The sequence below is a fragment of the Corvus kubaryi genome, unplaced genomic scaffold (assembly GCF_017639235.1).
Source record: "Corvus kubaryi isolate FWS band 111438036 unplaced genomic scaffold, C.kubaryi_AGA036_p1.0 37300, whole genome shotgun sequence".
Lineage (NCBI taxonomy): Eukaryota > Metazoa > Chordata > Aves > Passeriformes > Corvidae > Corvus > Corvus kubaryi.
Genome location: NW_024581093.1, coordinates 5,069,579 through 5,096,820, shown reverse-complemented (window position 1 = coordinate 5,096,820; position 27,242 = coordinate 5,069,579). Strand labels below are relative to the sequence as shown.

Here is a 27,242-nt window from a genome sequence, read left to right as displayed (position 1 = left end):
TTCTTTTAAAACTTTTATTCAACAATATAGAATTCTTTCAATTATAGTATAGAACTGTCCATCATGATACCACATCCCCTGCAACCCTCATGTCCTGGAAGAGACAGGCACAAGCTGGCTAACCATGGTCCATCAGAGGTTGGGGGGGAACAGCCGGAACAGAGGAAGGAACGACTAACCAACAACTGCTTTGCACACCCTTCACATTTCCACGCTTTCTGGGTCAGGAAGAGCTCAACAAGGAAACGGAGGCAGGAGAACCTTTAACACTCGGAGGGAAGGGCTGCGGTCATAGCGAGGCGAGTGCTGTCCAGCCAGGCGCGTGCCCCGCTCTGAGCCCTGCCCGCGCTGCGCAGTCCGCCCGCCGTCGCTCTACCGTGCCGATAGGACGTTTGATTTGGTTCTCATTCTGCTTATGGAAAATTGGGAGCAACAGCATCGGACCTGAGGAGAGACGGGAGGAGGGAAGTGAGCGTCGCGGGGCACTGCCAGCTTAACACAGAGCTCCTCCAGTGCCATGATGAGGCGATGGGCTGGCACCCGTCTGCCACCCCACCCCCAGCCAGGCCCAGGCGCACCCTCCATGGCCCTCTGGATGTAGGGACAGCAGGGGAACCTCAGCCTGCTTTGGAAGGCGCAAGAAAGGAAGGCAGGGCCGAGCAAGGCAAGGGAGAGATGCAGTCCAGCAAAGCAGAACTTTCACGGACAGCCAAACACAAGTTTGGACTTTTTTTTCCATGACCTACTGTTTTGAGTTTCCCTCCGCTACCACAAACACCTCCCATAATTCCACTAAAAGCTCCCATCATGCCCAGAACACTTGCAACAGCCACAGACAAACTGGCAAAGCTGCTTACTGCATCCGTTTCCTACTGCATCCCTCAGTGGCTGATGGGGCTGGAAAGTTTTGAGCCTTTCCTCTTAGAAGGCATTCAGCTAAACCCATGCTCTGCTAGAAATCTGGAGCCAGGGCAGCTGAAAGGCCAGGAACATGCACTAGGACTCTCCTAAATTTCTCCAGGAGAAAGCAGATGAAGATGCATGTTCCCCAGTCCTCTTAACTTCCTAGGGACTCTTCCCCAGCTCCTGGCTGTCTCTGCAGGCAGGAGATTGCTTTGCTAAGGTCCAGAGGAAAGAAGGGTTTCCTCATCGGAGTTCTGGAAGAGCCAGCAGAGATAAACTGGCGCAAGCTGCAGTCAAACATCCCCACTGCCCTGGGATCAGGAGACTCCACACCCTCCTCTGTCCCAAACTACCCTTGCTCAGCTGCTGTTTCCCTCCAGGATGAATCTGTCACTGCTCATCCTACCCTACAGCTGGGGTAGGGATGTGGGGAAATAAGAGGCAGGTTGTTCCAGCTTCTCTGCTTACTGCAACCATGGAAAGCCACTTCAGTCACTGGAAGAGCAACTCTCTTCCTCTGCTTGAGGGTACCAGGAAAGAATTCCTGACTCAGGCTTACAGAACAGATACCACACACCACCTTGAAATTCCACCATCGGACACTGCCAAGCACTCATATGCAGCACACTCATATATGGTGATCAACAGTGTTCACCTATCAAAGTTCCCCCATTCAACCCATTTTTCTTCTCCCCACCTCTCCTGCCTTGCCCCTCCAGAAGCTGGGAATGCCAACACACAAGAGCTGGAAAACAGACAAGTTTCTCCCATAGCAACTTGGACACACCATGAGAAACATCCACTTCTCAATGGAGCAATTCAATAGATACTTAAAATCAGTTCAAAACTTGATAAAACCCCAAACCAACCCTGCTGGTATTGGCACAGCTTAAGAGCACGTGAGACTCCCCTGCCCCTCAGGCCAGGCAGCCAGGAGGGCGGGCAGATGGAAGAAGAGAGGGCTGGGAACACTCACCAGTGCCTGCAGCAGCCTCTGCGGGAGAGCAAATGTTAGTGAGGCCCTGCAAGATGGCAGCAACCACAGGCTGCTCCTCACCCTGGACACCCAGAACTGCCCCCATGTCCCTGGGTGCGAGGAAAGAGCTACCCCCTGCTCAGCATATCTTTAGACAAAGCCATCCACCCAGGCTGAGAGCTGACAAGCATGGGTGTACACACATGGAGAATCCCCATTTCCAGCTGTGCATTGGTGACCTGGTCTGACCCACCAGGTAACGGCAGAGCGAGGTCTGTCCCTCAGGCAGTGCCTGTTTGAGGCCAGTGGAGCACAAGAGCTGACTCCCACACTGTGCCCAAACCCTTGCACCTCCTCTGCGGCCCTGTGGCAGCAGAGACAATCTGCCACAGCGAAACTCTCAGGGCTGGCAGCAGGAAGAACTGCAACCAAAGACTGAGTGAGAGGTCCCAAAAAAACACAGACAAGAAGGGCTGGAAGAGCCAACCTGCCCTTCTGGAGGAGACAAGGCCTCCAGCTCTCAGGCCTTCTGGCTATCCCATAGATTTGAGACGGCAGACATTCAGACGTATAGATATTTATTGGTTTCAGTGAATTATACAAATGGATTGACCTGCTGTCGATGCCAATAGAACTTTATTGGAATATGGAATGTAAACAGATGTTTCAAATAGAAACATTGCAACCTTATAAAAAATTAACTATTTCAACAATGCCGCAGAAGGAAATTCTGTGTTTAGGTGCTGGTGGGAAAACACTATCTCCAGCGTCTAGGTTTGAGTGTCACCAGAACCACTTGATGAAGTTACACACAGAACAAGTAGAGGAGGCAACTGTGAATTGTGGGGCTATAAAGCCATCGAGGGATCTGATGAAAGAACCCACAAGACGAACCCCCCACCCCCCAACAGGATCGGCACCCCAGAATTCAACAAATGGCTGACTTTGTTAAAACACTGCGTGGGATCCCAAGGCCTGGATCAGTAGCTGCACAGCCCCCGCCCCGACGCCGCTGTTCGTTGATCCTCCCCCCTCCCTGTGCTCTCCTCCCTGGCCTCCTCTCCACTCCTCCATCCTGCGGTGCTGGATTGAACCGCTCCAGAGCTGTGCTCTGGCACAAGTCTGCGTCTGGCACGAATTCTCATAGGAGCCACGTCATGAGGTACGTGGTTGCACACCTATCACAAGAAATCTTGCAACACTGACTTTCCTGAGCTCAGTGGGAAAGTCTGGATAGTCCCTCCCCTCTCCTGCCACAAGAGCAGCCCTCACATTCACAAGTTTCCAAAGCAGGTCTATTGAGTTTCTTCTCAGAACGAGCCTTTGTCAAACACACTGGAGGGGGGGATCTCCTCTCCCCAACAACTCGGATCAGTGCCTTCGTTTTAATGCTCCAAACCAATCCCGAGATGCTGCTGGGTTTGTGGGTTGTTTTTTGTCGAACTCCCCCTCCCTCCCTCCCAACCACCCCGGCATTCACAATTGAAACTGGAATTCAAGGGCCAAATTCAAGCCCAGAGTGAGCAGTAAAGACTTGAACCTCAAAACAGAGTTGCACCTGCTGACCCCCAGCCTGAATTTGGTTCATTCAGAGTCTACAAGTCAGAAAGGCAAGTTCAGAAAGAGGCATGCTAAGGACTGATGGTGGAACGACCAATTTGTCCCCACCAGTGTGGTGGGGAAGGCTGGACTGAGAAGGAAGAGAAGGATCCATAAAGATGTGAACCAGAATCAGTTGTGTGGAGCCCTGGGGATATCACTACATATTTAGCTCTTGCAAGACCATTTGCCCAGGGCTTTGGTACCACAGGGTTAGAGTTACATTAACCACAACCACCAGAGAGGAACTGAGGTTTAAGACCCCCCCCAAGGTTAGATTTCTGCCGAGTATAAAGGGGAGGGGAAAGAGGGGGGGTCCTTGGTTCTTTTCCCTTCACTGTGTGACCGAAGGTTTTGCTTTTATTTGTAAACATCTTGAATTACCCGTCGTTTTCCAGTCCTCATCGTGCTGTTGTCATGCCACTGGAGAGCACAGCGTTTTCTGAGCTGGGCTGGGACTGCTCCTTCACCACTGGATCTGCAGGAGACAGACCAGGCAGGAAGAGGAAACAGTATTTAATAAAGCGGAAGCTCCACCCAGGCAAATCCTTCCAGAGAAACTGCCCTCAAAACGCACAGAGCTGCTAAGGCTTCTGCAGAGTGGGGAGCCAAAATTTGCCCCCACAACCCACAGCTCTATCCCTGCTGTCCCCAGCTACTCCACAGACTCACAGAAATAGGGGTGATCCATCGCCTCCTTGGCAGTCAGCCTCTGTTGATGGTCATATCGCAGCAGCTTGTCCAGGAGGTCAAGGACTTCAGGACTGACCAGGTGTCTGTTCTCACTGTGGATGAAGTTCTCCCAGCGCTTCCGGGAATGCCTGCAAAGGGACCAGCTGTCACTGCACAGCAGTACCACGATGTCCCATGGGAATCACCTGCTGCCCGCCACTTCTACTGCTCAGCAAACACCTGCCAAAGTTGGAAAATCCTCTTCTTTATGTACACAATGGTATGGATCTCCTGTGCCAGGAAAAGGTACAATATTGCACATTCCCTGCTGTCTACAGGGACTAGACAACAGCATGTGGCAGGCACGGTGACGCCCTTGGGGCCAGAACTGCTCTGGCTTGCCAGCCAGCCTCACAGAAGCTGTCCTCACTATTCCATCCATTCCTCTTGTCCTTTTCAAAAATCTCAACTGGAAAACTCTGAGCACTCAGCCCACACTTAACTGCAGTGTCTACACCTCCACTTTAAGGACGTGAACAAGCAGGAGAAAGAAGAAATAGGGGATGGCTCATGGATCATGGGAGAGACAAAAGGAAAGAGCCTGCATTTCAGTGACTTCCTGAGATGACATGAGCAGCTAGATATGAAGCCTGCAAGCAGCATTGTTATCCAGAAGATCAAGCAGGCCTTTGCTGAGAGTGCCTCAAGGCTGTAGATATCAGTTTATCTCCCTCTCTGTGCTTACAAGTGAAAAAAAGGCAGCATTTCACTTCTCCACTTACTGGCCCAGGATGTCGTTGAAGTGTGGGTCCAGTTCTATGTGGTACTTCTTGAGATACCCATACAGCTCATCTGTGCCCAGGACCTTTGCAATGCGAACCAGCTGGAACAAAAGGCATGTTCAGAGAGCGGAAGGGCAGCCTACCACTCTTTTGCAGAGACAGAGCTGCCCAAATCTAAGAGCCCTCCTTCTGGAAACATCCCAGACAGAAGGAGTATCTCCCTTGAAACTCGCCTTTGCAACATGTGCAGAAAACAAGTTTCCTACGCAAGGCAGCAAAATCACTGATGGCTTAACCAACCATGTAGCAGCATCCTCCCAGCCTGGCAGTCCCATCCCCAGAGCCTCCCCACTACACACACAGAGATGAACTGGGGACAAACTTTTCACAAAATAAGCCAGGTAGCAATGTCTTTACTTGGTCATAATTGTCCTGGCCGTGGAAGAAGGGCTCCTTTCGGAAGATCATGCTTGCCAGCATACAGCCTAAACTCCACATGTCTAAGCTGTAGTCATACATCTGAGGGAGAAAAGGAGAAGCTGTCAGAAAAGACACACTCACCACAGCCTGGTTCCCCACCAGCACAGGCAGCCTCAGCCTTTGCACTTCACAGCCAGCCTCTCTCCAACCCAGGCAATGCCCTGACAGGCAAAACCAGACAACCCAAAGGTGGCTAAAGTGCAGCCACAAAGTGTTATCACTGGACAGCAAGGAGGAGACAGACTCTTACTTGGTAGTCCACAAGGAGCTCTGGTCCTTTGAAGTACCTAGAGGCCACACGGACATTGTATTCCTGAGCTGGATGGTAGAATTCGGCCAGACCCCAGTCTATGAGCCGCAGCTGAACATGCAATAGAGACACAGAGTCATCAGCCAGGTAGGTGAAGTCACATTGGCCAAACCTCAATCCCTTGATACAAGTGTGGAGCCCAGGGTAGAGGGAGGCCCTCTGTGGACAGGACATACTCTCAGCAGTTCTCTGATCAGGTTCTTTCCTTTCCCCTAACACCAGCTGGTGGGGCAAAGCCCAGCTTAGAGAGCTCCTCTGCCTTCTGAGTCCAAGCACAGTTACTGCTGGCTCCTTACCAGCACCACCAGCTCCTTGAGTACTAGGGAACAGGCAAAAATCTTATCCCACTGTTTAGAAGGGCTGGGCTGAAGGCAGTGTTGATTTTACCTGGGGACTGAGAGCAGAAAATGGGGTAGGAGGAGCTCAGCACATCCTGCAAGGCAGACCATCTCCACAGGTACAGGGATGGACAACCTGCTTACTAGGGAAGGACACCAGTAAGAGATTCCCTTCCTTATACACCTTGCCTTGCCTGTACAGCCACTGCTGATTGACAGAGAGGAACCTGTGGACCAGCAACTACTTCCTTGACACAAATTCCAGGTCCCTGGGACAGGCACACACAGCACCTGATAGGATACAAGTACCATGATGGGGTGGGGTAGGTCCCTGAGCTGCCCATTTCCATGGCAGTGAGCTGGGAACAAACATTTCCTGTGGTCTAACCGGCATACCCCAGCAGTGAGGAAGCCATGGACTCCCACTGCTGTGCTCCCCTGTGGGACTTTGACCATCTCCTGGTTCTGGCACAGGTGGAGGGGAGCCAGTAAAGAAAGGTTAGAGGGGTATATGCAGCTGCCAGGGCTATGGGTACAGAGGCATGAGAATTTCAAGTTTCCCTGGAAAAACCCTGCTTGTAAGCCCTGGTGTCACAGTACCTTTTTCTGTTGGTGGTCTATCATGACGTTGTGGGGTTTGACATCCCTGTGCATGATTCCCATGCTGTGACAGTAATCCAGGGCCTGGCAGACACACACACACACACGCACACATTAGACATGGCTGTAACCACAGGCACAGCATTACCAATATAACAGACAGTTCTCAGCCAGAGGCAAGAGTTCACAAGAAGTGCCATAACCCTGGCACGTGAAACTGGCAGTTTCAGCTTTTACGCTGCATGCAATGAAGTGACAAGCTGGCAACAAGACTGTATGGACCTTGTGCCCTACTCCACTCACAGGTCCTGGAACTGTGTTCCCTGCACTATTGTTGAAGAACACAATGCAGAGAGGTGTCCCACCTGGTGACAAGCCCAGTGCTCCAACCTGGGTAGCCCTGTGCTTCCTTGGTCACGCTCTCTCCCCTAGAAAGGGAATGATTCCTACATGCATGCAGTTTTATGGCCTTCCAATGTGACTTTCCACTTGTGTCCGAAAACACACTCAAGCTAGAAAGTCATCTCTGCTCTGCTGATTTAAGCCAAATTGCACTTAAAGAAGGCAGGTGATAGCACACAAGGGAGAGCGAAGCTGCTTCAAGCTTGTAGGCAGGAGCACACATAAGCTCCCCAACTCCATGACCTTGCACCACTTGCCCCCCCAACGCAGCTGTTCCCTTGAGCAAGGGGGTGAGAATGTTGTGTTCTCATCTCCAAGGGGAGGGAGATCCATCCATCAACATCTATCAGATGCTACGAGATCTCCAGCAGCATGGAAAGAGGGTACAGCCTGTAGTCATTCAATATCCAAGACATCAGTGCCAGGGAAGCAACGCTGTCCTTGGGCCCGTGCCACAGTGGGAAGCAAGGAGGCAACAGCTTCCATCACAACAAGGCCTCAGAGAACACCCCTGCAGTGACATGTGGCCTCACAGCCCACAGGACTCACAGCAAACGCTGGTCCTGGATCTCTGGTCCAGGAGATCTGTAACAGGTTACATAAACTGCTTCCAGGGATGAAGCTCTTCTAGTGTCTTGTGTTGCCCAGGCTCAAGGATCATCTACACTTCATCACCCCTCCTATCCTAATCCCAGGCTGCCTCAGGCTCACTCCAACATCCAGTAGGAAGGTCCTTCCCTTGCAGACAGGTGGGCAAGCTTGGGAGTGCAGAGAAGAAAGCCTCCCTTAAGCTCACTAGATCTGTTGCAGTCATCATGTCCCGGAGCACAAAGGGCTCTCCTAGCCTGTCCCGCTCATTTCCAGAAGCATGGGAACTGCAAAGTGCCAGCCCAGAAGTGCCAAGGCCCTGCTAGAACCTGACACAGCCAAGCTGCTGCTCCAGCAGGTCAGCACAGAACAGCCCTGGGATCGGCCAAACCTGTCAGCTCTCCCTCGTGCCCTGCTGCCTCCCCTGTCCTGCAGCTGGAGACCCCCAAGAGCCAGTGCAGCACATCCCACAGACCTGCTATGGCTCCTTGAGGGAATTTCCATGGGGAAGGGCAAGCTAGGCTAGTTAAGAGGAGGTATTTAGGGCACTCCTCACCTTTCATCAGAGGGGCAAGGAAAGCTTTGGCTGGGAGGTGTCAAAGGAAAATACTGATGTTACATGTAACAGCTGGCATAACTAGTGGGCAGAATTCACCTTCTGGGGCTGCATTTGAATACTGCAGCAGAGAAAAGCCTGGAGCTGGCAATCCCTCTCTTCCATTCTCCCTAGCATCATAGTTCCCCAGCCCTGCCTCAAGGACCTTGTCCTGGGTCTGGCTGTTTTTCTGGGAGTTGATTTTCCTCACAGCAGCCCTATGGTGCAAGAGACATAGGGAGACCAAGCACGGCTCTACCTGGTGAGTAACAATCACAAACACTTCAGACCCCAGAGAATCACAGACTCTTTGGAGGTGACCAAAGGCCCCCAGTTTGGCTGCAATATCTCACAGCAACAAACCAGGTAACCTGATCTCTTCCCAAACCTTCCCAGGATAAGAGACTTGGATTCTGCACTGAACACGAAAGAAGTAAGTAACCTCTTAGCAACAGTGCCCATGAGCCCCACTACTGCCACTCTCATTCCTGGTCTCCCCATCCACACTGTCATGTGCAATGCCACTCACCTTAAGCAGCTCATACATATAAAACCGAATATCAAAGTCTGTCAGGATCTGGTACAGTTGCTGAAACAGATTTGGGTAGGGAGGGAAAAAAAAAAGAGACAAAAAATAAATACTCCAGATTTGGATCAGTTTCATTTCCTGCACCCCACCTGCCTCCAATCATTGACCCCGTTCCAGATTCCATATGAATGCTACCATTCCCAAGGGCTTTCCTGGTCTCAGACCTGCCAGGAAATCTAGAAAGGATGCAAGAGCTCCTGCGAAATGCTACTGGGATCATTCAGACTTGTCACAACTTTCCACCAGGAGGTGGGCAGCTTGTCTGTCCAAAAAAGCAAAAGCTCTGGAGGAGGCACAGACAATTGTGACTTTCTGTTGTCAAGTCCCTGTGATGACTTTGCATGCCAGCACTGACAAGAGCATTCAGAGCAGGTGGGCTGGGAACACATGGGAAGGTGTCCAGGTGTTCAGGGTGTTGCAGGGAGAGGAAAATATCAATCTAAAGGAGCCTGGGGCTGGGAAGCACAAAGTGAAGACCCAACCTTAGAGCCACAGAGGCTCCCCTCTATCCCAGGATAAAGGCTAATGCAGCTCAAGAACACAGGGATGCTTGTGTGGCCAAGGAGAGCACGACTCAAGCATCGTGGGGAAGTGCTCATTGCCATCATCTCTTCTCCTGTGTCCTTCTGTGGCTGCTCATGTGGAAGTGACAAAGCTCCAGGGGGCACTTTAACCTACCCTGTGCCACCAGCACCATCACAGGAAAACTCCTCATCCTGCTGCTCCCACACCAGGTCACAGCTGCCCCCAAATTTGCCTTCTGCTCTGTATCTGTCACTGGCTGTGGTGTCAGCCCAACCTTGTTGAACTGTTCTCTTCCAGGGAAAGCAAGGCAAGATGCCAGGGCAGGGGAAGGAAGGACACTCACAGGGCAGCAGTGAGACCAGACCTCTCTGCCCTTTCTTACAAACACGGATCATCTCATAGCTCAGACAAATCACCAATTGCATCAGCACTGGAGCCCGCTGTCCATCACAGACACCACTTGGCAGCTTCAGGAAAAATCCCAGAGCAAAGGATTGAAATTCACACTCCAAAAAAGCAGCTCTGGCCCTGGATCCCCTCCAGGCCCATGCTGAGATCCTCAGGTTCCTGCCTTACTTAGGGCTATCTCCAAACAGCCCCCCCCAGCCCCAATACCGCTCTCAGAAATCATTTGACAACATACAAGTGTCAACTTACACACACAGAGCTTTAACAGCCTCCAGGACACAACTGCATTGTATTCTCGTGAGCTGGGATGATCCTAATGCTTTGGAGCAACCCACTGAAGCAGACAAGTGAGCAGGGAGCAAAAAAGACATAGCCACAAGCTACAGAGCCATAGCAGGGATGGATTTCCTGACTTGTGCACAACTGATGCAGGACGCAGGGCCAGCAGAGGACAGCTGAGTCCTTCCAGAAGTCTGTTTAAATGGCTTGCTAGGAAACAAACACTGTAAGAAATGTGTAAAACATGTCTTTCTGGCATTCACTGCCCTGTTCAACTTCACCTGGCAACATCAATGCACCTGGGGAAGGAGGGCAGGAAAGGAAGAGGCAGTACAAGACTAGACCTCATTTTCCCTGTTCCCTGGCTCTCTGCCTCTTGCTGCCTGTAAGTGGGAAGGGGATGAAAGGGACGTCACCAAAGACGTCCTTCTCAGACCCACAATGCTGTTGCTTCTCTGGCTCATGGCCTTCAGCACTGGGCCATGATATGGTCAAACACTGTTGGGCAAACAGCATTCAACAGATTTCCCTACAAGAGCTGCCTGTGAAACCCAGCCCCTGTGACCTCTGTCAGTGCCAAGGCCAGCAGTGTGGCCAGCAGTGCCCAGTTCTGCTCACACAGGGAACAGTCCCTGCAGGAGCCTGCTCAGCCCTGCAGGCAGCCAGTGAAGGCAGACAGCATTGAAGGACAGAGCCAATGTTTCCACTGCAAGTGGGTCCTGCACAGCAGCTGCCTCAAGCAGGCTTTGACAGTGGGCTCCAAATCCCCTTTGCCCAGCCTAGCAGGGGCACCTGCTTTGCAAACATACCCCATGCTCTGTTCTTACAGCTGTCTCTGTGGAGTAGGATTATCAGAAACATCACTGTGGGGATCACTCAGATCCAGCTCAAACATCTGCTCAGCACTCAGGATCCCACAAGGCCTCCGAGACCTGGGCTGGTCTCCTTTCTCCATACAGAGCACTGGAAAGGCCAAACCCACCCACAGGCAGCCACTACCCCTCTCCAGCTTTTGGTGATATTTTGGCACACATCACATAACCAATCATAAATGAATCCTGTTAGTGCCCGAGGAGACAGAGACATGCTGCCCTCACCATGGGGCTGACAGGAGTTAAACGCTTATTCCTCTCCCTTGAGTGAGCAACACAGCTGGCTACGTGCAGGAAGCAGCATCTGCAGAGCAACAGGGTGGCTGTGAGGAGAGACACTGCTTTGGGGTGCACGGCAGCAGCAGCAGCAAAAAAAAAAAGGAAAACAGTTCCCAAAGCATCCCAGTCTTGGCAGCCACACAAGGGAGACGAATCTTTTATACTTCTGCATTGCTTATGCAGGGCAACAACCATTTTTTAAACAAACCTTGGATGTACAAGGATAAAACCCATGCACACATTTCCCTCACAGCAGTTTGGCCTGAAAATTCACCAAAGTGCAGGTGAAGTGGAAGACTTGACTCAAAAGCCCACTGTACCCAGGCTGAACATCCTGAAGGAACCTTCCATTGCTCACCTTTCTTGCCCATCTCATCTTCAGCACCAAACCTGCTACTGTGTTTTAAGAATGCAATAGCAAACCCAACCCAGAACTGCTCCTTGAGACCTGTCTCTGCCCCCTTCTTTCCTAAGGGATTTGCCTCTTTGGGGCAATGAAAGGCACAGTACCAGGTATGCTTACAAAATACGTGACAGCTGACAGTGGCTGAAGTACAGGCGTCTCATTTCTAGTTTGAAACCAATTAGCAAAAGACATTTAATTTCACTGATGGTTACTCAGTTGCATGTGGCTCTGCAGTGCAGCTTTCATTTAAGGCAAATTACTGTGGGGAGATTGAATACTCTCAGATGACAAGTAATGCAGCAGTTCTGAAGAGAAACACTAACCCTACTGTACACAAGCTGCTGTCCTCACAGCAGAATACACATCCAGTCTGGCTCCAGCTCATCCTCCCGGCAAGTACAGTGCTGTCACTTCCAGAAGGGACCCAGACAGGTAATTTAAGAGAATGTAATCAGCTCTGGGGAGGTATCACCTAAGTCTCCTGTTTATACCATCATTTAAGAACAGTGAAATAAAAGCTTGTGCTTCTGAACTGGGATCGTTCACAGCCAAGGCTTAGACCCCACAGAACTGCAGCTTCTGCCCAGGCACAGAGAGCTGAGGAAACCCAGCAGCCACTTCCATGGGTGCACTGACATGAACAGTGCTCTGCCATTTGAACAGGCAAAGGGGTCAAAGTATTAACATCAAGCAAAAAATAACCATGTTGAAGAAAAGGAACTTCCAGAAAGGAGACAACTGAGCAGACATCCAAGCTTGTGAGCAACTAGTGCCAAAAGGACACAGAAAAATGAAATCCTGTGGTCAGCAACCACCTGCTGCCCGCAAAATGTGTCATCAGGAGCAAAGGCCTCCCAGCCTTCCTCACTGGAGGAAGGTCAGCCAGGACTGCCAACACTGCAGCAGCATTTTCTCTCCAGGGCTGCCAGCAGCTTGGGAGTCACAGCCCTCAGCCACACAAACTGCCCTGGGAACCCCTCACACATCCTGAAGGTGACTTGCCAGCGAGATGCTGGTTCTCAGCAGTACTGCTGAAGCCAGATGTCAATACAGAGATAGGCACACCAGCAGCAGCCATGTCCAAACAAAGAGAACAGGTCCCTGTCACCTGGATGAGCTCATGTGGCACTGACCTCCAGCAGAACTTGGCTGCCCAGGGAGATAAGGACTATAGAGCAGAGGGGACAATGACTGGGTGCTCTCCAGCTGCTTCACGTGTCGAGATACAGAGCAAGCTGAGACCTCCAACACAAGTGGTCTCACATACTCTGTACTCTCTGCTTGGCACTTCAGAGCAAGGGAAGAGACATCTTGGGAGTTTCTATATAGAAGAAGATGCCCACAGGCACCCTCAGTAGAAGTAGCTCTATAATCTGCAATTAGTTGCAGCCCCAAGAACCTACTCAAACAGGCAGACAGCTCATGGGAGTGGAGCATCAAACAACCCACACACCCCATACACAGCTAGGGAAATTCAGGTTACAAATAAGCTCTGAACACAAGAAGCCACACTGCATGCCCTGGGGACACACTTGCATTCCCAAGACAAGTTATTCCTGCCTTGTACCAATCAGCATCAATACCTTCTGTCTTGGACTTGTGCAGCTGTGAATTTGGACTTCCCCAAGGAGCCAGGCTTTCTCCCAGAAGCCTAGAAAAGTCTGCTGCAAGCTCATGTAGTTGTTTCTAATGCAACAGCCAGAGCCAAGCATTGTCACTTCTGCAGTGGCCAGTCCAATGCTCGTCACTGGCTGTAGCAGTGCCTGCCCTGGCTCTCCATGTGGCCAGGATGGCCAGTGGACCATGGACTCCAAGCCCAGCATCTTTCAGTTGAGAGTCCCTACTGGCCACCAGCCTCAAGGTACTGCTGAACACTCCACTTCATGGACACATTTCAGTTTCAGTATAATCACATTGATGATAATTTTTCCTCTAGGGACACAACAGAGTGGTATAATCATATTTTGTCTTGGAGACACACAAAGCAATCCTCAGCAAGGTGTACCACTGCCTGAGCAATGTACCTTATCTCAAGCCATGTATTAAAATAAAAATCAATGAAATAATTAAGAAGTCTCTAAATAGAAAGTTAAAAACTTCTAGGACCAGCCTTACAAGGAGGTTGTGGGTCAACAGGAGAAGCACAGAGGCACATTCCCAACACACCAGGCACTGGAACAGCCCAGCTGATGTCAATGAAGCCCAGGCACACCAAACCTGCTTTAATTAGCCCTGAAAGGTCACCACAGAGCACTCCTCTCATGGCTGTTTACTTGATGGAGGCAACATTCCTCTCCCTGCCCAGAGCTGTCAGGGCAGATGCTGCTTCAAGTTGCTGTTACTGTGGCTCCTGCAGTGTACCTCTACATGAGATTAAATAGCACTCAGGCCTCCACTGCAGCATGGCTGCAGCTCTGGCTACACACACACATCCCACCTGGCAGCATCCAGCTCGTCAGGCCCACCCCAGAGGGACAGAAACTATGGGTGCTGCCCCTCAGCATGCAGGGCTGCAAGAGCTGGTCTGTGAGCCAGCTGCCTCCTTTATAACAAACACCCCCCAGGATTCTTCTCTGGGTGTTTGGTACATCTGCTTCCTACAAAACCTGTACCTACATAATGATCCAGCATAGAGAGGAAGAAGAAAACACCCTTCCATAACGTGGAATGAAAGAGATCCCTGAATGGTGCAGGAGGGATGACTGCTGGCTTTCTAATGGCAACTGCTCAATTAATTCTCCACCACTGACTGAGTGACTTAGGATAAAGACTCACATGGGGGAAGCAAAGATACCATTAAAATAGGGGTGGCTGCTAATTGTAGATCCCTTTTGTCTAGCAGCATTTTGGAAGCAAAGGCAGTTGTAGCTGCATTCAGACAGAAGGACCCTCATTTTGGGAACAGGTAATACCCCTTGGAGCTCCCCAGACATCAGAAGAGCCAGGAAATATGCTGCAGCCTCAGACAAGAAAAAAAAGAGCTCTTAAGATGTACTCAAGAATGTTCAATCCCCCTCTACCAGGCCCACTGGCAGTGGGAGATGAGCTCTCCACCCCTCTGACACCCCCCACCTGCCACCCCAGGTCTGAAGGATTCCAGAGTAAATCAGTGTCACCAGCTCCATCAACTGCACTGCTGTAAACAGAGCACCACCACTCAGGGATTAACTTGGGCTGAATATATAGCACAGCAGTGATTACTAAATTGAGAGGAGAGTAAGAATATCTAACTTGTTGACCTTGCTCCTTAGAGTTGGGACATTCAGCACACAAACCTTTTATTCCTTTTTATCTAAAGCCCATTAACAGGTTTCTGATTTACATGGAAAAAGCCAAGTGAAGCTGACAATTGTGAAAACTCTAAATTCCCCCCATAGCTCTTGATGATTATCTGAAAATCACAACACTTCACAGAAATGGGAAGCCTCCCTCCTCCACACTCAGGCAAACTCACCTTAAAATCTGTGTTATTGATGTACTCAAACACCAGAGCAGGGGTCTTTGACTGCAAGAGAGAGAAAGTAATGGTTTAAAACACCCACTTGACCTTTCTTTGGCTCCAAGAGACCTGAGAAAGCCTTTGCTTCCTGCCCAGCCTTCACAAGAGAGAGCAGGATGGGAGCAGGACATGGGAAGTGCAGCCCTGCTCACACCCCACACACTGAGCACCAACTCGGCATTTTGGCCAGCACTGTTCCCCCATGCCATGGAACAGAGAGAGCACTGGGATAGGCAAAATGTGTCACTAGGAGCTAAGGCCTCCCAGCCTTCCTTAAAGGAGGAAGGTCAGCCAGGACTGCCACCACTGCAGCAGCATTTTGTCTCCAGGGCTGCCAGCAGGCTGGGAGTCACAGCCCCCAGGCTGCCCGTCAGAGAAAACTGCCCGAGAACGGGGTAATCGTGGCAGTGCTGACCATGACATGACTGCTGGTCACTGGATAGGAAGGACAGCAACCAGAAGGATTAAAGTGCTTAATATCCAGTTGCCCTGGCTGGTACTTAGGTTCCAGATGCCAGACAAACTAGAAGGCTACAGGCTCTACTTTCTTACGAAAAATTTGTAGGACTTCAAAACTTTTCCCCCATCAGCTGTGGCAACACATGGAAAACATAGAAGGGATGCTGAAGAGTCTGGGGAACATGGAAAGGAAGAGGAGCCCTTCCAAACCAACCAGCCTGTGCCTGCAGCCAGCGGGAAGGCAATCCCAGCACACCCCCCCAACACAGGCACCTACCACCGGATCCTTGACAGTGTCAATCAGATTAATGATGTTGGTGCCACCGCGTAGATTCTCCAGAATCTTAACCTCGCGTTTTATCTTCTTTTTCTTCACTGGCTTAAATAGACAAAAGAAATCAGAAGTGAGAGTCCTTTCAGAAATTAACACTGATTTCTGCCACTGATTTTGACAGGAACACATCACCTCCCCTCCTCTCTCTGCTCCCACCCTCATATGGGAACATTTTTAGTACCAAAGAGGAGACAGACACCTTGCATGAACTAGGATTTCCCTCTCATCCATGAAACCTTTCCATGCATCAGGGGAACAATCAAACCACTCCAGACAAACATAACTGTGACTCCAGTACCTGTGGTTAAAAGTGCCTTGGACTGCTCTGTGGTAACCTCAGCACACTGATTCATGTTGTGCATGAATGGACAGGACAAGCATGGTGGACCTATCTCTGCTTTTGTTTACCAGCACTAACCAGTTTTTCACTTTTCAACCTGTTTCCCAACGAGTACTTTAATCCCATGAAATGATAACCTGAGAGTCTCCAACACCTAGATCGCTTTTAAGCTCAGACACTGCTGTGCCTTGTCTGCAACCACCTCAAATGCACAGAGCCAATTGCACTGAATGTCACTGCATCCATAACCATGATTATTTTTAAAGCCTACAGACATTTTAAACAGTTTTGACTCCTCCTCTAATCTGCTCATTCTCAGGAGCCCTCTTTGCAAAGTAAGCTTTTCTCTGGACATCACCCTGCAGAGAGTGACAAAGAACAGCTGCTTCCAAGGCAGAGGCTCAGAGCCTGGATTGGCTTTTACACTCTGCTGATCCAGTGGTTCACTTCAATGTAAATGATCGTTTCTGTAACTCATCCACTCCCAGGATAACCCTACCTCTGTGCCTGCTGGAAAGGAAAGGCAGTTCAGAGCAGATAAGAGGTGAGACTGTTTTAATGAGCCTTGGCTAGTGACGAGTGTGGGCAGCAGCAGCTGCAAGTCACCAAGTCTAGCAGTCTTTCATTCCATAGCTGGAATATCCCCTCTTGACCCATCAGTACCACTAAAAAGAACTGCAGAGACATCTTGCAGGAACTGGTAAAGCCCTTGCCCCATCTCTGAGGCTGCTGGTGAAAACACTCCTCTCTAGACTTTTAGCTTTCTAAAGCATTCATCATCTGTCACTGAGTCTGGTGTGTGTGGAGGGGTGTGATGAGGAATGGCAAAGGTATGAGGCACCTTCCCAAACTAAGACACGTTAGCAGATGTCTGTGTGAAGGACAAGGAGCCACAGGAGCTCAACAGCTCACGCTCACCACCTCAACTCTGCCACAGCCTCCCACTTCTATGATGGCCACAGAGTGCTGATGGGACAACTCATACTCCCCTTACAGGCAAATCCAAGGCAATCCCTGTTTTCAGACCCCTGGCAGAAATGTACGAGCAGACAGGAGAAGGAACAGAAGGTTTTATATAATGGGAAAATATGGCATTTATGTAAGTGATAAAATATGCTGTCTTTCAAGGCTCTTCAGGTGGCTGAAACCTTCAGATTCAAATCCTGCTCTTCTCCTCTTGCAAGTTAAAAGGCATGAGCTAGACTTTAAAGCCAAAAGATGAGAATCTCAGCCTGAAGCAAAGTGCCAAAAATAACACCAATGCCAGCACAGGGAGCGTCAGCCCCTCATAAAGCCACAGTGGAAAACGGCAGCAAGGCCACCGCAGCTGTCAGAACTGGAGCGATGCGGGGCAGGGCTTGCTGGGGAGTGGGTGACCAACAGCCCCAGGGCAGTACCCAGACAACGCTGGAGCTCCTGGGAGCTTGGACAGAAAGGGAGAACCAGCCAGAGCTGGGGCACGTAAACCTGGAGAAGTGAGGGCTACGTTTTTGAACCTGAGAGTAGGATGCTTCATTAGGGGCTAATTTAATTTATGTCAGCATGGAGACGGACACCGCCCTTGTGTCACCCACATGCACAGATCTTACCAGAAGGCCAAGATGGAATTAGAGGATGTAATTTGGTTACTCTGCTTGTCCAATGAGGCAGATGCACACACAAGTTGTTTTCCAAGGAACTTCAAAGAGGAATTGAGGAACTGACATCCTGAAGGTGCTCCCTGAACTGCCTGGCTACAACAGACATGCCTTATAGCCTCTCTGCTGCAACACTTGCACCTGATTGGGAGCTGAAAGTGCCTGAACACAGCCAAGAGGACCCAAAGCCCACTTTGAAACACCTTTTCCTTCATAATGTAGTTATTTCAGGGGCCTTTTGCATCAGCTAGGTAGGGGAGGATATCCCTCTGAGAGTTCCTTTTCTCCCGTCATAGCAACCACTGCTCTCACTGGAGCAGAAGTTGTTGTCTTCCAGTCACTTCCACGTTTCTTTCACCTTCATCAGGATGGGAAAATGATGCTCTATGTTATCTCCATCAGAAATCTATCCTTACCCACCACACACTTACTAAAACACTAGAGCAGACAAATTCAGTGGCTTTTAGAAAAAAGGAGAGAAGAAAGTTGGTCTTTTTTCACTGAAATGCCTGCAGGTAATCACCACCAGCAGCATGCCTGACATCACCAATGAAGACACTCTGGTGAATACTGTTCCAGCAAGAAGGAGAGTTAAAAGCCACTTGCTGTTTGCACTTTTTCCTGCTAACCTGCAGGACTGCAGAGCTCTGGCCAGGCTGTCCACACCATGTCCACATCAGCTGTGAGCTGGGACGAGGGCCCCCAGGCCTCCAGTCCAGGCAGGGCTAGGGATCGGAAGCCCTGCTCAGTGCAGGGCTGTAAGCAGTGGATCCTCAGACGCTCTCCCTGCATGCAGCCAGCGCTCAGAGTGGGGTTTTCCACCACTAGGTAAACAAGGATGAGGCAAAAGAAATGCCACGGGCTGAAGTCATTGTAGAGGAAAAGCTATTGCCGAGGAGTGTCCTCAGAGAGAGCAATGTGGGGAAACAGTTTCCCCATTTCAGATTTGCAGAAGAAAACAGGGGTGACTGCTGGCCTGCACCCCATCCCGCACAGCTTTCACCTACCCAGCCTCACACCACCTCCTACTCACGTGTCCCACAGCACTGCTCCAGCCACAGCTGCAAACACCATGCACTATCCAAGAGCACATCACTGGGGCTCAGTTTTTGCCCAGTAACCGGTTCCAAGCCCAAGCTCTTGCATCTGGCAAGTCGAACACCTTGGTGCAAACCACTCCAGCACACGACCAGCACTGCATTGGGGGTAACTGTTCAAACCAGAGAAACTCTGCCAACTTCCCTCATGTCCCAGAGCCCAGTACTGCTGAAACCACAGGCCAGCAGCAGCGCATCAGCCACACACCGGGATTAAGTCTGGGTTGATACAACTGTCTCTCAGAGTCACCCGATCTGTCTCTCCAAGGATGTTGACTCCAAACACACATGGATTAAATGTGAACTGAAGCTATTATGGCCTCCAACCATCTGCTTCTCCCAGCAGGGATAGCTTCTAAAGCACCAGCCCTTGCAGCCAGAGTATTTTTAACAATACTCATTTAAAGCTATTTTATTAAACCAGGCTATGAACAGCAGCATTTCAGGTTGTGCTTCCTATACAGGCCAGTCCTCATGCGCTGGGAGGGAGGTTTCCAGCAGAGGAAAGGAGCAGGCACCTTGACAAAATTAACTGCTCCTGAGTTTGATCTGCCTGTGTTTGCAAGGCAACATTTTACACAGGTACAGCCTCCAACTCCATCTGTTCCCAATGCCAGAGGCATTTCAAAGCTTTCCTCCATGTTGGGATTCTCCAGTGACCAGTATGGGTCAAAGCCTTTTCCTCTGAAAGGGGCTCCAACACAGTCCCTCTGCTCTATGCAAACACCTCCTTCCATGAAATCTGTACAAACTTGACAGCTTGGAGACTTCTGTCGCATTTGGTTGAAATTGGCCAACCAGTGCAAAATCTACTGGGGGGGAGGAGGGGGAGAAAGGCTGACAGACAGCAGGATTGCATAAGACTCGTTTCCATAGGAAACCAGGCTAAAAGACATGTCTCAGTTTAACCGTGTCTACACTGGGAGGGGTTTAATTACTTCAACTGCAGCAGTACCCTTAGAACAACATTACTGTCTAGCACAAGCCAGTTTTCCAGTTTCCCAGAAAATTGCTTCCTTCCTCAGGCAAACTGGAAGTGAGGTGGCTGCAGATTGTGGAGACAAAACATGCAGCTCACAGCTGTCCACTATGCTGAGGGCCCAGAGCAGAGGGACAAGGTGACCTCCAGCCACAGGAGGATGGTCTCTGCTGGACCCAGCAGCTCTCACTTGACTGTCCCCAGCCACCTATCCTTTGCTGCAGGTTTCCCACCCTACCAGCCAAATGGATAAGAGTGTTTCAATCCACTTGAAAGTCAGGCAGAAGAGGCAGTGAAAGTGGCTAGAGCTATCCCAGCTCTCTTTGCCCAAAGACTGGGGAGCATCATGCAATGCTATCCCTCTGCAGAGGTGAAAAATGGCACAGGATAAGCTTTGCAGTCAGGTAGATCCAGAAGGAAACACCTCTTTGTGACCAAGAGAACAGATCCTGGGTCATTTTCCACAAGATCATGTGAACTTGTAAGCAAGGAAGGAGTCCAGCTGCAGCAAACACCAGCTGGGAGAATTAACATTGTTTGCTAAAATAAACCTTTAAATAAAAGACTGCAACCATCACTTCCTGTCTTGAACGAATAAATGGCTGCCTGTTTAAACGTATTTTTTGCTTGGTTTCTAAAGCAAAGGGAGTATACTTGTCTGTCAGATGCTCCAGTTGCAGCCTTCCCCAACAACCTGGAGGCCCATTGCTTGAGTTCAAGCAAAGAGAGAAATTAGATTTGTTATCCAGAGTTCTCTATGCATTTTCACACTGTGAAAGAAAAGCAGTGACCAGGAAGGCATGTGAAATACGAGTTAAGTCCAAAGCATAAAAATCATTTTACATTAGCCCAGAGCAGGCAGCCCAGCAGCACACACACACTGCCAGCCGAGGAGCACACGTGCTGCTCTGAAGGAATCCCAGAAGGTCCTGGGTTTTGCCCAGCAGGTGCTCTGAAACAAAACCGGGGCTAGCACAGCAGGGAAGAAGGTTTAGCAGTCAAAAGATACAAATCCATGAGAAACTAAAGTAATGTATTCCACCATCCCATAAAAACAATCAATTCTTTGCTCACCAAGCCTGAATAGCCTGGAAATACAACGATGCTTCCAGTGAACAAGCAGGGAGATCTGAACACACAGCGTGCAGGACTAGCAAAAGGCTCGAGCAGCATCCCTATCACAGGCTTTAAACATTTAAAAGCTGGCACTAGAAGCTCATTTGTCTCTCTCAAGTACTATCGAAAGGATCACAATAATCGGCCTATAAAGCCCGACGCCAATTGCTCAATAGGAAAATTGGCTTCAGAGCAGCTCTGCTTATTTTGCCAGACATCAGCTGGGAAACCAAATAATCGTATTCCAAAGAGCTACAAAATCAAGGAGCCCACTTGTGTTAACATTCTGCTGGTTGTTTGCATTTTACCACTTCCATTGTGGGAATTCAAACTTTTGTGAGAAGCTCTTGAACTTTAGAAGAGAGGGGGGAAAAACATACCTTGAAAATACTAAAGTACTATTGCTTTTTTAGTTAAATAAAATATGCTTAAGTTTGGTAGAATATCCCAGCATGTGTTCTGAAGGCAGTTTCATTCTTTCCTTCAGAATCCTTTTCCTTCCAACATGGCACACCCTGCAACAGCCCTCCAAGGGCTTCAGAACTGCCCATGATACATCAAGAATTCTGCAGCCAACTAAAAGGGAGACGCATGAGGACCAAGTCCTGATCTCCTCCACCACCATTCCATGAGATGGGAATCATTCCTTCAGGCCCCTGCGAACAGACACAGTGCTGTATCTCACCCTTCTCCATGCACAAACTGCAGCTTTGCAGCTCATCAGCTCCTTGGTGCTACACCACCACCACCACGAGAGTCACCAGCTGCATCTCCAGGCCCCTGTGAGACACCCAGTACTGTCCCGGTTGGTCTCAGCTCACACAAGGCTGGACTCCAGCAGCCAGCTCTGCCAAGCTCATTGTGGGCAAGTGGTGTTCAAAAGAGAAGAGCTGTGTACCCGGCTCTCTTGCAAAAGGGCTCATTTCAAGACTGCCAGAGGAGGAAGTGGACCAAGGGGAGCTGATTCAGTGCATGCAAACACAGGAGGAGCAAGAGACAGAGAGCTACCAGGAGCAGGCATTGAATGGCTTTGGTGGAAGGTCACTGATGCAGTCAAAAGCTCCAGCCTGAGGGACCAATAGCATCCAATCCTATTTCCCTGTGCAATCCTTCTGCTGCCAGCATGGGAGTCATTTCAGCCCCCATCTAGAACACGCTGATGTATGTGGGCTCTAAAGCTTTTAGAGACAGAAGAAAACTTACCAGAGCTACCATCCCAACTCCATTCTCTAGTTACTACAGTGATAACTTGAGTTCAACACTGGCAGGACCTTCCAGGAGTGCCTGGTATGAACAGCAGCTCTGGAGGGTTCACACAGCCCAAACGGGGGAACAGGGGAAAATCAAAGACAAACAAACAAGAATGCACTTGTGAAACCACGTACATGGTTGAAATTTCCAGTGCATGGACTCAGCACAGAGGGACAAAAGCCACCAAATGAGAAAAGGGCTATTTCATCACTGCTGCAGGACCTCCATTTCACTGGTCCCTCTCCTTCTATCTGCATTCTTCCCCTACCTCCACCCATGTTGTGCCTATGCAGACTAACCACACAAGGAGACAAAAGAGCCTCTTTTTGATGGGTTTAATGCTTCACAGGCAAGTAGAGCACACATGAACACACAGGTGCATCAGGAAAGCAGGACAACTCCTGATTTCTGTAGAGACCTGCCAACATGGATGCTGTTATCTCCACCCAGAGTGCACACTGGGATGGAGGCAGTACAGGAGACTGGGAGGTGAAGCATCACCTGTAGCAGTTACAAGCAATGTGGAAAGTGAGCCTTCGGCTTTTAGAGTGACAACTTGCAACACTGTTCACATCCTCCAGGAACACTGTTACTCCAGAACAGAGGATTCACTTTAAAGGCATGCTGGGAGACATTTTGGAGCTGCATCAGCAGAAAAACAAGAGGAGAAGTTCATCAAAGAGACAGCACAGACTGACCTCAGTGCTCCATCAAAAACCTCTATGTGGTAAGATATGGAAGAGCAGAGCTGTGCTTCAGATACCTGCATTGGATGTAGACAACACACGACTCACTGGAAACAAGGATGTCTTAAACTTCCTTTGTACATGCTGAGGAATGTCAGACCTCATCCTGGGAGTCAAACCTTAGCATCAGATTTAAGCAAGACACGAAAGCACATACAGAACATGTTCACACACCCCCTTCCTGGTGTGGGCTGCCCCAAGGCAGGCAGGAAGCAGGGCCACAGCTGTACCCAGGCCAGCCAGATCAAAAAGCCCACAAGAGCCTCCAACACCAGCAAGGGACTGTGGGAGCACAGCTGCTGGCTAACTCCATGCCCTACTAACATGAGGGGTGGGAAGGTCGGTACAGCGCAGTGTCTCCACGCTTCAGATCCTTCTCACCCTTTGCTCCCTGAATAGATTGAAAAGGTGGGGAGTTTTCCTCTGCCTCATTGCTCAAGATAAAAGCTTCTGGAGGATGTCTGGCATGGGATGCCAGTGTGGCAAACCAGGCTCCTGCCCCACTGCTTTGCATACACCATCCTATGCAGTGCATCCTGATGTCCTGCTGCAGTGGAGTGAGTGCAGCCTATTCGCTTCATTTGCCTTTTTAAAAAAGAGCTGCAGAATTTTCCCAGGAAAAGTGACATTAAGAGCATCATATTTGTAAGGCACTTGATACAGGAAATGGTAATGTCATAGTCATTTGCATGATCTTAATTCTCTTTGCTAATACACATTATGACCACAACTAGCAGCATTCCATTTTCCTGCAGGATTATGCCTGGTCCTGCACTTGGGGTAGCAGAACTGAAAGGAAATGCTGAGTACTGGCCAGGGAAACAGGACACCTTGTTTTATGGAAGTGCAAAAGGCCTGGGGCACTGTGGTACCAACTGGAGCCATGTGCTCCCTGGCATTGTCCAATGCTAAAGTCTTCATGGGGCACTTACAAACAAGCCAGGCGAGTGGCTGCCCATAGAGGAACAGCAGTTATCTCCCTCATGCAGCACTAAACCAGGACCTATGCTCTAGTCTCAGCTTTGTTGAGGCTAAGGGACTTGCCCAAAGGCACACAGGAAATCTCTGTGGCTCAGTTCTGCATCAGACAAAGGGTGATAAAATTTCCTGACCTCTGTGGAGGAGGGTACAAGATGTTCAGGTAGCACCACACCAAAGCAGGGGAAGTACTTGCTTTGTGCTAGCTTGAGCTCAGTAAGGACAAGCTGCTTCAAAGAGCAAAGGCTAAGAAGACACACCAGTGACTTCCCATGAAGCTGAGATATTAAAAAAGTGATTCCTGCTAAAACTCACTCTAACACCTAACATAAACTGTCCCCTCAGAAAACGTTAACGAGAAAGGAGCAACTGTGCTCAACAGCCGCATCCATTGCCCAGCCGCAGTATTTCCTTTTGTCCCATCCCTGCACCACACAAAAACCTGAAGACTTTTGGTTCCATTTCTCACCTCACAGGATCCAAATTCCTCCCCAGTTATGAGGAACAGAGACACCCAGACCTTTTGCTAAGGCTCCACTGTAGATACATGCAATTACACTTGCAATTAAGTTTTGAGTCTAGTTACAGGAAACCAGAGGCACTTTCCACAGATCAGAGTGATGTTATTGCCACACTTCACAGGTTTTCATAATGTACACAACGTGGTGCTCTGAAACTCCCTTTTCACTGACCCACTTTCCACTGAGGAGAAAGTTCATCTTTATTTATCTGGACCTTCTGCTTTTCCTTGCTCACTCACAGGAATGCTGTCTGCATGTTAATGCAAGTGGGTAGAGCCAGGGGAACCAGTGGCAACACCATCCGTTTCAAATCTGGGACAATCCAGTCTCCTGCTTGCAGGGCATTAAGGCAACACATTCAGGCCCCAAGGAGAAGGAGCACCCAGCTGCCCTCAGATGACTCTTGCCAGCTGACTCACTGTCCAATGCTGACAGGCTCCCTAGATGTGACAGAGTTCAGCTGCCACAGGGAGAAGAGCATCACTCCAGGGGAGGCTCTTTGGGCTGGGAAGAGGCAAGGAGCAAGATTTCTGACAACTTTCCCTGCAGCCTCCTCTCAGCCTTGTGGTGCCTTTCTATGTGGGACAAGACCTAGAATCTCAATAAACCACAGCAGTCCTGAAGAGGCCATTAAGGGCTCCAGAGAAGCATGCACAAGTGCAGTTTCCCCAGGCCAGCCACAAGGCATCTTGTCGTAAAATCCAGCTCTGCACTTGCCACTTGTGACTACTATCTCACAGCAAAAACCCCTGCCTGCATCTACTTTAAAAAAGACAAAACCCCAAACCATAAGAAGTGTCCAAAGGAGTGGGAGGTTCAAACACCATGCCAGAGGAACCTGGCTTGGCAAGGACACGTGAGCCTCAGCACTCTGCCCTGACGTCAGGCTCAGCCACAGAGGCTCTCCCAAACAGCTCACCTGGCCACCTCCTTGCCCACAGCCAAAGCTGGGGTTTGTGTGCATCCTCCTAGAGGCAGATGGAAGATCATACCTTTCCCAGGAGTGCTGGCTGGACAAACCGTGACAAGTTCTTTGGGAAGCTAAGGCAGCTCCCAAGGAAGCAGGCACGGTGGGTGAATGGGAACGTCAGCAAAGACAGCCAGACCCGCTATGCGAGTGGATCTAGCGAATACCTTAAGGCTACAGCCCTGCAGAGATGCATGTCCTGGAAAGCTGCTCTTCTCAGTGGCTGCAAGGGAACGTTAAGCCCAGACCCCCCTGCACACTGCAGATGAATGTGTGCCCAAATTCTTAGGACACCCATGGTCAGACACTGGCTCCCACGTGCTCTTGGGGAACAAGTGACAAGTGTTGCTGGTCCAACAAGTGACAGCCACAAGTGTCAGCCAAGCCAGAACCAAACATACTGCAACTCTAATCTTTCATTTCAGTCTTAACTCCCCTGCCTACCCCCAGATCATCAACACAGAATGCTGCTACGACAGTTACCACAGCTCGCTGTGAGCTGTTGCTTTGGTGTCAAATATGGTAAGACATGCCCTGCACAACCATCCTGAACTACAACCTCCCAGTGCTGCTCAAAGGTCCCCACAGCCCGACCCCACCAGGGTCAACACACCAGCACACAGGTCACCAACACTGCCAAACTTTGGAAGGCCTCCTTGAGTCCCCTCAAGTTTCCATAGTGTTTATAGTCTGACTGTGATGAAATTCTTTTCTACATCTGATCCTCTAAAGGACTGAATATAAAATGTTGGTGCTTTTTTGACCGCTGAGCATCCTTGCAGCCTGGCTCTGAAAAGGCCACGTGCCGGCTGTCTAGAGGTTAACAGAAAGATTCCCCCCTCCAGGCTTCACATTCCTGTTGACATGGCAGTCCCTGGACTGTTTTACACAGGCATTGCCAGATACGATTTCCCAAACACACGCAGAACACGCAACGCTGTTCAAATGTCAGGACTCACAGCTCTCCCCCTCCAGAGGAACTCAGCCCTGAGCTATGCTGGACAAGGAGGGGTGGAGACATCAAAACATCACTAGAGCATGCAAGACACCAAATCCATTTCCAAACACACCATCCCAATGTCCTTAACGAGAAAACAGGAGTTTTGGGATGAAGAAGGAGATCCAATAGTCTTTGGCCCCGCCAATCCATCTCCTCTCCCTCTTGCTTCCAGACATCACAAGCCTCTACATCATCAACGGGATACTCACCTTGAGGATCTTCACGACGACCCTCTCGTTGTTGGTGATGTTGATGGCCTCAAAGACCTCGCTGTACTTCCCTCGGCCGAGCTTTCGAACCAGCTGGTAGTCGTCCTGATTGCTGCGGGCACCAAGAGGAGAGAGGCGGTGGTGGGGAAGAGTGGATAACTAACAGGGCAGCAGGCCGGGGAGGGGGTCCTCTCCCTGCCTCTCCCTCTCCGCAGCCCCCCGGGGACACCCCAGCACGAGAGCGGGGGATCAGGAACCCCTCCCCAGGGCTGCGGCCCTCCCGCGGGACGGAGGGCGGGTCCCCGCACGGCGCTTTACCCCCAGCTCGGGACGTGCGACTCGTAGTCCCAGTACTCGCGGCTCCTCAGGCTGTTCACCTCCGCGTACACCCGCGCCCGGCTGCCGGCGGCCGGGCCGGGCATGGCGGCGCCGGGCGGCGGCTGCAGGAGGAGGAGGAGGAGGGCGCGGGGCCGGCGCGGGAGGCCGGCGAGGCGGGGCGCGGCGCG

General features: G+C 50.3%; 1 protein-coding gene across 2 annotated transcripts; it reads right to left on the bottom strand.

Moving 5' to 3' along the window:
• On the bottom strand, positions 1–27,200 carry CSNK2A2 (casein kinase 2 alpha 2). 2 transcript variants are annotated; one of them, XM_042027164.1, is made up of 12 exons: positions 27,055–27,199; positions 26,737–26,848; positions 15,839–15,940; positions 15,058–15,108; positions 8,775–8,834; positions 6,661–6,744; positions 5,663–5,773; positions 5,350–5,451; positions 4,933–5,033; positions 4,151–4,299; positions 3,863–3,956; positions 1–444 (listed from the first exon to the last, which is right to left on the bottom strand). In XM_042027164.1, exons 1-11 carry the CDS (start codon positions 27,156–27,158, stop codon positions 3,880–3,882), a joined length of 1,053 nt encoding a protein of 350 aa, XP_041883098.1. In that variant the 5' UTR covers positions 27,159–27,199; the 3' UTR covers positions 1–444; positions 3,863–3,879. The 2 variants fall into 2 exon arrangements, with proteins under 2 accessions (XP_041883098.1, XP_041883099.1); XM_042027165.1 differs by lacking the exons at positions 1–444; positions 15,058–15,108; positions 15,839–15,940 and having other exon boundaries at positions 2,441–3,956; positions 27,055–27,200.
• Positions 27,201–27,242: the final 42 nt, after the last annotated feature.